General features: G+C 47.1%; 1 protein-coding gene across 2 annotated transcripts; it reads left to right on the forward strand.

Annotated features, from left to right (window-relative positions):
• Positions 1 to 129: 129 nt before the first annotated feature.
• Positions 130 to 11,634, forward strand: kctd9b (potassium channel tetramerization domain containing 9b). 2 transcript variants are annotated; one of them, XM_072658697.1, is made up of 12 exons: positions 130 to 356; positions 5,713 to 5,834; positions 5,920 to 5,963; positions 7,232 to 7,322; positions 7,404 to 7,459; positions 7,548 to 7,676; positions 7,947 to 8,014; positions 8,091 to 8,186; positions 9,329 to 9,478; positions 9,608 to 9,713; positions 11,070 to 11,203; positions 11,328 to 11,634. In XM_072658697.1, exons 1-12 carry the CDS (start codon positions 309 to 311, stop codon positions 11,442 to 11,444), a joined length of 1,161 nt encoding a protein of 386 aa, XP_072514798.1. In that variant the 5' UTR covers positions 130 to 308; the 3' UTR covers positions 11,445 to 11,634. The 2 variants fall into 2 exon arrangements, with proteins under 2 accessions (XP_072514798.1, XP_072514799.1); XM_072658698.1 differs by lacking the exon at positions 9,329 to 9,478.
• The last annotated feature ends 786 nt before the right edge of the window (positions 11,635 to 12,420 follow it).

Here is a 12,420-nt window from a genome sequence, read left to right on the forward strand (position 1 = left end):
CATTATTATTCCATTATTATTATTCCATTATTACATTATTATCACATTATTCCGTGTGTGTTTACAGTGTGAACTGTGGTCTCTCTGTTCATTATTCTCAGCCTTTTATTTTGAAATTCTCCAGTTCAGGAAGAAGGGCTCGGCTCGCGCCACTTCAGCTCAGTTCCACCTTAAACAGTGCCGCAGTGAAGCGGGTCAGCGAACCCCGACCCGGCCCCGAGGATCTGGACGGGTCAGCGGGCGAGTTTAAGGTGGGACGGGCTGCTCCAACACAGAACCCGAACCAGGCTGGAGCGCTGAGATCCGCCATGAGGAGAGTGACCCTGTTTATTAACGGAACCTCCCGAAACGGAAAGGTAAAAAAACCCAAATACACACACACACACACACACACACACAACCTACACACAACCTACACAACCTACACACACACACACACACACACACACACACACACACAACCTACACACAACCTACACAACCTACACACACACACACACACACACACACACACACACAACCTACACACACACACAACCTACACACACACACACACACACACACAACCTACACACACACACACACACAACCTACACACACACACACACACACACAACCTACACACAACCTACACAACCTACACACACACACACACACACACACAACCTACACACACACACACACAACCTACACACACACACACACACACACACAACCTACACACACACACACACACAACCTACACACACACACACACACACACAACCTACACACACAACCTACACACACACACACACACAACCTACACACACACACACACAACCTACACACACACACACACACACACAACCTACACACACACACACACACAACCTACACACACACACACACACACACAACCTACACAACCTACACACACACACACACAACCTACACACACACACACACAACCTACACACACACACACACACAACCTACACACACACAACCTACACACACAACCTACACACACACACACACACAACCTACATACACACACAACCTACACACACACACACACACACAACCTACACACACAACCTACACACACAACCTACACACACACACAACCTACATACACACACACACAACCTACACACACACACACAACCTACACACACACAACCTACACACACACACACAACCTACACACACACACACACAACCTACCTACACACACACACACACACAACCTACACACACACACACACAACCTACACACACACAACCTACACACACACAACCTACACACACACACAACCTACACACACACAACCTACACACACACACACACAACCTACACACACACACAACCTACACACACACACAAGTTCATCACACACACAATCTACACACACACAACCTACACACACACACACAACCTACACACACACACACACAACCTACACACACACACACACAACCTAAACACACACACACACAACCTACACACACACAACCTACACACACACACACACAACCTACACACACACACACAACCTACACACACAACCTAAACACACACACACAACCTACACACACACACAACCTACACACACACACACAACCTACACAAACACACACACACAAACACACACAACCTACACACACACACACACAACCTACACACACACACACACAACCTACACACACACACACAACCTACACACACAACCTAAACACACACACACAACCTACACACACACACAACCTACACACACACACACAACCTACACAAACACACACACACAAACACACACAACCTACACACACACACACACAACCTACACACACTCAACCTACACACACACACAACCTACACACACAACCACACAAACACACACAACCTACACACACACACACACAACCTACACACACACAACCTACACACACACACACACACACCCCTAAAGGACACACAGCTAGTCCTTTAGGGGCTCCAGCAGTGACCGTTAGCTGTTTACCGGGAGCCAGAGCGCCGGACATTAGCGGCAACCTTAAGCGGCTAGCAAACAGGAGATATTCGAGGATAGTGATTCATGTAGGGGCCAATGATATCCGTCTGCAGCAGTCAGAAATAACTAAGGATAATATTAAAGAGGTGGTTAAACTGGCCCAGACGATGTCCGATGCCGTAATTTGCTCTGGTCCCATCCCAATGAGGCGCGGCGCTGAGTCCCACAGCCGACTCACAGCGCTGAACCGCTGGATGTCCAAGTGGTGTTCCGAAAATCATGTGGGCTTCATAGATAACTGGTCAAAGTTTGAGGGCAAGCCTGGTTTTTTAGGTAGGGATGGTGTCCACCCCACGCGGGAGGGTGCTGCCTTACTTTCGTGCAGCATAGCCCATAGATTGCCCGCTGAGGTCCCCTCTACCTGCATCTAACCAGCTGCCACCTACCAGTCCAGCCAGCGGGTCCCCCCCAACCCGCCACCACCCATGGCTCACCCGCCAGCCGCTGCTGCCTGTTTGGTGGCCGTGCTGAAACCTAGATGGACTCGTGTCTGTCTGACACTATTAATATCACAACTATTAACTTTCTGTTGTACCTGGTTTGGTCATTTTTATCATTAATGTTTAAAACAGTCTGGCCAGAGGAGGATGGGTCCCCCTTGTGAGTCTTGGTTCCTCCCAAGGTTTCTTCCTCCAGCTCTGAGGGAGTTTTTCCTTGCCACTGTCGCCGTTGGCTTGCTCACGGGGGTCTTTGACGCTTCATGTTATTTCTTCTTTCTTCTCTGTCTCTGTTCTTTATTAAGTACTAATTATGTAAAGCTGCTTTGTGACGACAACAGTTGTAAAAAGCTCTACAAATAAATTTGACTTGACTTGACTTGACAACCCACATACACACACACACAACCTACACACACACACACACACAACCTACACACACACACACAACCTACACACACACACAACCTACACACACACACACACACATAACCTACACACACACACACAATCTACACACACACACACACACAACCTACACACACACACAATCTACACACACAACCCCCCACACACAACCCACATACACACAACCCAAATACACACAACCCACATACACACAACCCACACACACACAACCTACACATACATACACACACACACAACCTACACACACAACACACAACCTACACACACACACACAACCTACACACACATACACAACCTACACACACACACAACCTACACACACAACCACACACACACACAACCCCCCCCACACACACACAACCCACATACACACGACCCAAATGCACACACAACCCACATACACACAACCCACACACACAACCCAAATTCACACAACCTACATACACTTAACCCACACACACACAACCCACATACACACAACCCACACACACACACACAACCCACATACACACAACCCACACACACACAACCCAAATACACACAACCCACACACACACAACCCAAATACACACACAACCTACACACACTCACACACACACAACCTACACACACACACACACACAACCTACACTCACACACACACACACACAACCTACACACGCACACAACCTACACACACACACACACAACCTAAACACACACACACACACAACCTACACACACACAACCTACACACACACACACACACAACCTACACACACACACACAACCTACACACACACACACACAACCTACACACACAACCTAAACACACACACACAACCTACACACACACACAACCTACACACACTCAACCTACACACACACACAACCTACACACACAACCACACACACACAAACACACACAACCTACACACACACACACACACAACCTACACACACACACACAACCTACACACACAACCTACACACACAACCTACACACACACACAACCTACACACACACACACACAACCTACACACACACACACACACAACCCAAATACACACAACCCACACACACACAACCCAAATACACACAACCCAAATACACACAACCCACATACACACAACCCTCCCACACACACACAACCCACATACACACAACCCACATACACACAACCCACACAGACACACACACAACCCACATACACACAACCCACACACACACAACCCACATACACACAACCCCCCCACACACACAACCCACATACACACAACCCACACACACACAACCCACATACACACAACCCACATACACTTAACCCACATACACACAACCCACATACACACAACCCCCCCCACACACACAACCCACATACACACAACCCACACACACACAACCCACATACACACAACCCACATACACTTAACTCACATACACACAACCCACATACACACAACCCACATACACACAACCCACACACACACAACCCACATACACACAACCCAAATACACACAACCCACACACACACAACCCACATACACACAACCCACATACACACAACCCCCACACACACAACCCACATACACACAACACACACACACACACAACCCACACACACACAACCCACATACACACAACCCACATACACACAACCCCCCCACACACACACACAACCCACATACACACAACACACACACACACAACCCACACACACACAACTCAAATACACACAACCCACATACACACAACCCACATACACACAACCCACACACACACACAACCCACATACACACAACCCACATACACACAACCCACACACACACACAACCCACATACACACAACCCACACACACACACACAACCCACATACACACAACCCACACACACACAACCTACACACACAACCACACACACAAACACACACAACCTACACACACACACAACCTACACACACACACACAACCTACACACACAACCTACACACACAACCTAAACACACACACACACAACCTACACACACACACACACAACCTACACACACACACAACCTACACACACACAACCTACACACACACACACACACAACCTACACACACACACACACACACAACCCAAATACACACAACCCACACACACACAACCCAAATACACACAACCCAAATACACACAACCCACATACACACAACCCTCCCACACACACACAACCCACATACACACAACCCACACAGACACACACACAACCCACATACACACAACCCACATACACACAACCCCCCCACACACACAACCCACATACACACAACCCACACACACACAACCCACATACACACAACCCACATACACTTAACCCACATACACACAACCCACATACACTTAACCCACATACACACAACCCACATACACACAACCCACATACACACAACCCCCCCCACACACACAACCCACATACACACAACCCACACACACACAACCCACATACACACAACCCACATACACTTAACTCACATACACACAACCCACATACACACAACCCACATACACACAACCCAAATACACACAACCCACACACACACAACCCACATACACACAACCCACACACACACAACCCACATACACACAACCCACATACACACAACCCACACACACACACACAACCCACATACACACAACCCACATACACACAACCCACATACACACAACCTAAATATATATAATTTAAAGTCATTTCTCTATAAAATCTGAAATATCTTGCAGCTGATCCCCTAAATCTCTCTCTCTCTCTGTGTGTGTGTGTGTGTGTTATAGGTGGTGGCAGTGTATGGATCTCTGGCAGATCTGTTATCCGTGGCGAGCTCCAAATTGGGAATTAAAGCTGTGAACATTTTTAACTCCAAAGGAGGACTCATTGATGACATCGCTCTGATCAGGTCTGATCAGGTCTGATTAAACTAATCATCTGTTCTGATCAGATAATCATAAACACACATTAATTAACTCTCTTCACTGGATCAGGGATGACGATGTTCTGTACGTGTCTGAGGGAGACGCCTTCATTGGTGAGTTGATCCCTGTTTCCTTTTTATGCTTTAACCCAGAGAGCTCGCCTCCTCCACCTCACCTGCTCCACCTTACTTGGTCAACTCTGATCTCTGTACAGTGGAGGTGAAGCAGGTGTCTTTTTGTAGCCGCACTACACCCGGCAGCATGTATCCCTCCACCATTTTAATGATCTGGTTCTAAAAGCAGGTTCTAGAGCCGAGCTCTTCTCAGAACTCTGGTAGAACCGTGTCTCAGGCATCAGGCAGCGTCTTCATCACCATTAGGTGAAGAACTTTCTGTGAGGAGCTTTTATTAGAGCTTCAGACGTCTGCTTCCCTTCACCTCCACTGTAGAACCACAGCTCTGACTGGGGGAGCTTATCTAGAACCTCCACTGTAGAACTGCAGCTCTGACTGGGGGAGCTTATCTAGAACCTCCACTGTAGAACTCCAGCTCTGACTGGAGGAGGTTATCTAGAACCTCCACTGTAGAACTGCAGCTCTGACTGGGGAGCTTATCTAGAACCTCCACTGTAGAACCACAGCTCTGACTGGGGAGCTTATCTAGAACCTCCACTGTAGAACTGCAGCTCTGACTGGGTGAGCTTATCTAGAACCTCCACTGTAGAACTCCAGCTCTGACTGGAGGAGGTTATCTAGAACCTCCACTGTAGAACTGCAGCTCTGACTGGGGAGGTTATCTAGAACCTCCACTGTAGAACTCTAGCTCTGACTGGGGGAGCTTATCTAGAACCTCCACTGTAGAACTCCAGCTCTGACTGGAGGAGGTTATCTAGAACCTCCACTGTAGAACTGCAGCTCTGACTGGGGAGCTTATCTAGAACCTCCACTGTAGAACCACAGCTCTGACTGGGGAGCTTATCTAGAACCTCCACTGTAGAACTGCAGCTCTGACTGGGTGAGCTTATCTAGAACCTCCACTGTAGAACTCCAGCTCTGACTGGAGGAGGTTATCTAGAACCTCCACTGTAGAACTGCAGCTCTGACTGGGGAGCTTATCTAGAACCTCCACTGTAGAACTCTAGCTCTGACTGGGGGAGCTTATCTAGAACCTCCTCTGTAGAACTGCAGCTCTGACTGGGGGAGCTTATCTAGAACCTCCACTGTAGAACCCCAGCTCTGACTGGAGGAGGTTATCTAGAACCTCAACTGTAGAACCCCAGCTCTGACTGGAGGAGGTTATCTAGAACCTCCACTGTAGAACTCAGCTCTGACTCTTAATTTGTATTTATTTATTTATTCATTTATTCATTCATTTATTTCAGCTCCTCTCCGGGATTCAGAAGCACAGCATTTTAACGCTCACACTGATTGGTTGACACTGAATGTGGGCGGGCGATGCTTCACCACTACCCGGTAATCATTAAACAGTTTGGACATATCATAAAGACTGTGTGTTTTACCCTTTGACAGGTGTGTGTGTGTGTGTGTGTGTAGGAGTACACTGCTGAAGGAACCGGAGAGCATGCTGGCCCACATGTTCGGAGATAAAGGTGAAAAGCCTGCTACGCTCCCATTCTCCACTTGCCACCCTAACCTCCACCTTAAGTCTGTGTGTGTGTGTGTGTGCACGCACTGCAGATGTGTGGGGGAACAAGCAGGATGGGCGCGGTGCGTATCTGATTGATCGCAGTCCTGATTACTTTGAGCCAATTCTGAACTACCTGAGACACGGTCAGCTGATCACCAACGACGGAATAAACCTCCTTGGTGAGCTCTTCCACCACCCTACTTCACCCACCCTTCCACCCCTCACTTTTCACCCACCACCTCTACAATCCACCCATTACTCTTCATGCACACTTCCACTCACCACCATCCACACATCCACACCCTTCTTCCTCTACTCTCCACCCTCCACCCTCCTTTGATTAAAGACTAAAAATAGAAGTAATCATAAACAGTGGAGTAAATGTCTCCCTCTGGTGGCTTAAATCTGTACCGCAGTCTGATTCATTATAAATTATGCTTTTCTTCCAGGGGTTTTGGAGGAGGCTCGTTTTTTTGGAATCGAGCGTCTTGCTGAGCAGCTGGAGGTCGTTATCAGGGTAATCAAATCGTTGTACATTTGAACAGGTTTGGTTGATTCTGAAAGTGTTTAACTGACGTTTTTTGTCCTCTCAGAACTCTCAGCCAGCTGATGATCACTCTCCCATCTCCCGGAAAGAGTTTGTTCGGTTTCTGCTCGCCACGTCGACCAAGTCCGAGTTACGCTGTCAGGTAAATTCCAGATGGTAGAACATCTCTGTCACCATGACACCCAATTTTGAATTTTGGTCCGACTATAACCTTTAAACCTAAACCCCTTTGAACCTTGAACCTCTAAACCATGAACCATAAATCCTGAACAGTTTGGGGTGTAAAACTCAATTCTATTCAGATTCGAGTTTTCACAAAGCAGCTTTACAGAGATCCAGGTCTGAGCCCCTTTTGAGCAGCCAGTGGCAGGAAAACCTCCCTCGGGTCAAGAGGAAGAAACCTTGAGAGGAACCAGGACTCAAAAGAGGAACCCGTCCTCCTCAGGTTGACACCGGATCAGAATAATAATAATAAACAAAACAGGAATAAAAACAACAATAAACCTAAACTGAATTAAGAGAAAAAGGGTAAATGTGGCATCAAGCCTAAAAAGATGAAACCTTGAGTGAGGGGGTGAAGTCCTGCAGGAAAACAGTCAGAAGCCCTGCATTAAGGAGAGCCGTGTCAGGCGGGGCCAGGATGGAACAGTTGAAACCGGACATCTCAGAACGTGAGAAAGAGAGAGAGAACACAAGGGGTTCGGAGGAGCGCAGCAGGGGGTTATACAGCGGGACAGGATCTAATGGGTAGACAGGCACCAGCAGCCGACCACAAATAGACTCGCGTCAGCAGCGAGCAGACAGCAGGGGGCAGCTCAGCACATGAGGGAGAGAAAAGTAAGGAGAGAATGAAGGTGTTTAGGAGTTTGAACAGACTGACGTACGGCCTGGAAAGAAAGTAGATTGGAGAGACTGCTGCACTGATCAGGACCTGGAATCAGACCTGGAATCAGACTGGTGGACTCTCCGGAAGCTGGTGCAAACAGGAAGGTTTTTAATCCAGATTTAAACACAGAGAGTGTGTCTGAGTCCCAAACAGGACGTTTATTCCAGACAGAAGGCCAGCGTCCTGCGAACAAAGCACACGGGATGGGTCGTAGGGTTAAGAAGATTCTGACGGGCCGAAGTCAGAAGGAGAACTTTATCATCAGTATGGAATTTAACTGGTAACCAGTGCAGATAAGATGAGATAAGAAGATGTGTGTAGAGTTTGTGAGTGTAAAAACGGCAGTGTGTGAAGAGAGTGTAAAGTGTGTGAGTGTGTGTGTGTGTGTGTGTATACAGGGTCTGAATTTCAGCGGTGCTGATCTGTCCCGGTTGGATTTGCGCTACATTAACTTTAAAATGGCGAATCTGAGCCACTGTAACCTCACGCACACCAACCTCTGTGGGACCAACCTGGAGCGGGCCGACCTGTCCGGCGCCAACCTGGATGTAAGTCTGTCCTCAACATGGGTGACCAGGGTGACCAGGAGTGGAATCAGACCTGTTTCAGATCAAAGTGGATCCGGAGATGAGGGAGGTGTGTGTGTGTGTGTTATGTGTGTGTGTGTGTTTGTTTAGGGTGCGAATCTGCAGGGAGTGAAGATGCTCTGCACCAACGCTGAAGGAGCTTCTCTGAAAGGCTGCAACTTTGAAGATCCTGCTGGACTTAAAGCCAATCTAGAGGGTAATGTTACCTTTAACCTCCACCTTTAACCTCCACCTTCAGAGAGAGAGAAGGAGTCTTTGACTTTACAGCCCTTTTATTGAATCAGGATTGGAGAAACATATTTTGTGCTAAACCCTAACCCAGGACTGCGTCTTTCCAAAAAAGAAAGAAAACAAAAAACAAGAAAATGAATAATAATAAAAGTAATAACCCATATCAAATCTCACCAGGAAAATCTCAACACCCTCTCGTTTACACACCACCTCTCCTCAAAGCTAAAGAGGTCACTGGTATCTTTCTGAAAGAGAAACGTGATTCCACCAACGCCTGGAAAAGTTCACCAACCTCTGTGCTCTGACCATCAGACATCAGCCGATGGCCAGCTTTCAAATGACCAGCTTAGCCTGTCCAGCTAAGAAATTAGCTAGAGTGCACTTAAACCTCTGACCTCCACCCAAAAATAAACAGAGTGCAGGTGGACAGAAAGCCTGGCCCCCTGAGCGCCCGGCCCAGGAGCTGAAACAGGAAGCAGCCGGGAGCAGTCAGAGAAGCTGTGAAGCACAGAGGCAGGGTTGTGGCAGAAGAGGCAGCTTAGAAGAACAGAAAAAACCTAAACACAGAATCATTGGTGGACCCGGTACAATGCCGAATCCTTCACTGAGAGTCCCCAGAACGTTTGGGAAGGAAAGACAGGCTCTCCACTTAGAGTCACAGCGTCCCTTTAGCTCCTGGAAATGCACGCTCTGCACACAGCTCTGATACAACATCGTTTTACCTGCTGTTGAGAAGGACAACCTCCAGTGAGGTCCAGTGAGGAGAAGCTAGTAATTGTTTATTTATTTTATTTTATTTATAAATAGTTTTAAATCAGGAAAGAGGAGCTCAGTGTTAAGCTTAGTGTGGACCTACCAGTGGTGCTCTGTTACTGAAGTTTGGGAGACGGCTCCGTCAAACCCGTTCTCATAATCATTATCAGATTACATTAACAGATCAACAGATCTAACGTAGTGGGGGCAGAGGATCAGACGGTGTTCCTGAATTCAGAGACGTAAACGTTTGTTGCCTGAGGGACATGACGTGTTTTACTTCGGGGGTTTTACAGCCGAGGGGAAGCATTTTAATTGGACTGGCTACTTTTCCGTCGCGCAAGAAGTCTTTTTAATAGTTGGTTTGAGATGAAAGGAGGCAATGGTTAATCCACTCTCTACTAAACTATCATCTAACCCTAACCCTAACCTTAACCCTGCCCCACCCGCTCTGCTGATAGTGAATAAGCAGTCCTCTACGGTAACGGAGGGGTCCGGGACACATGTACACCCATGCCTGAGGGTAAGTGTGTGTGAGTGTGACCAGTGTGTGTTTACTCCTCTGAAGGTGCTAACCTGAAGGGGGTGGATATGGAGGGCAGTCAGATGACGGGTATTAACCTCCGGGTGGCGACACTGAAAAATGCCAAGCTGAAGAACTGTAACCTGCGCGGCGCCACACTGGCCGGAACCGACCTGGAGGTCAGAACCCTTTAAAACTTAGTTGCTTTTAGCAGGAGCTGATCTGTGGTTAGCGTTAGCTGTGCGGGAACAGAACCGGCGCTAATCATTTTTTTTCAGCTTACTGGTTCTGTTTGACCTGCAGAACTGCGACCTGTCCGGCTGCGACCTGCAGGAGGCTAACCTGCGCGGCTCCAACGTTAAAGGGGCCATTTTTGAGGAGATGCTGACGCCCCTGCACATGTCCCAAAGTGTCCGGTAAGAGGAGACCGCCTTTGATCCTGACCTCAGAAATCAGACTGTCCAGGAAAGACCGTTTCGTCCTTCCTGTGAGAACAGAGCAGAGCTGGAGTCGGAGAATCACACACACGATTCTTAATGAAACTGAAAAAATGATGAATTAATAAAAGTGTTAAAGTAATAAAAATGTGGTGAATCTGTTTATAATCAGATTAATATGGATTATTGAGAAGAGAGACTCACATTCTGTTTTGATCATTTTGATAATCTGCTGCTCAACATTGGCTTCCTACCACTGTAGTCTTAACCTGCTGCAGGTGGATGACCCTAGGGTTAGGGTTAGGGTTAACGTTTTCCAGTAGGCTCCATTCCACTAGATGGCGCTGTATGGCCTGTCTCCTGTCTCCATTCTTGGTCCACATTGATTTTAGGTGAGATTATTTCCAGGAATGTGAGAATGTGGAAAGTTCCTGATGTTATTCCGCAGCTTCCCAAACGCTTAGCTGATGATCCGGAGGTCAGAAACCTGATTCTAGTGAGTGAAGATCAGAACCTGTAAATCAGGTTGTTCTGAAGCTCTTCATGCTGAGAAGGTGAGAAGATTTTCATCTCTGGACTGACAGCCTATCAGGGAGGGACACAAGGTGTCGTATCCTAATCTGGGAATCTCTCGCAGCTTTACTATTATTGATTAAATATTGAAATTTTAATTAGAAATACGTCAGAGAGAGAGAGAGAGAGAGATGCTCATAAAAACATCCATAACTTGGACTTCAGGTGTCTTATTGATGACATATTTATTCATTTTAAAACTGTTTCTTTTTGTTAATATTTAGGTTCTACTTTAAATCCAGTTTCTGCAAAATTAGACTGAATGCAGCGTCGCGCTTTAGCTCAACCCACCAGCTCATACTGACGTATGTAAATATCTTAGTTTAGCTGTTTGACTCAATTTACATTCTAATTGATTAATTGATTAATTCTAATTGAGTTAAATT

The sequence above is a fragment of the Salminus brasiliensis genome, chromosome 16, assembly GCF_030463535.1.
Source record: "Salminus brasiliensis chromosome 16, fSalBra1.hap2, whole genome shotgun sequence".
NCBI lineage: Eukaryota > Metazoa > Chordata > Actinopteri > Characiformes > Bryconidae > Salminus > Salminus brasiliensis.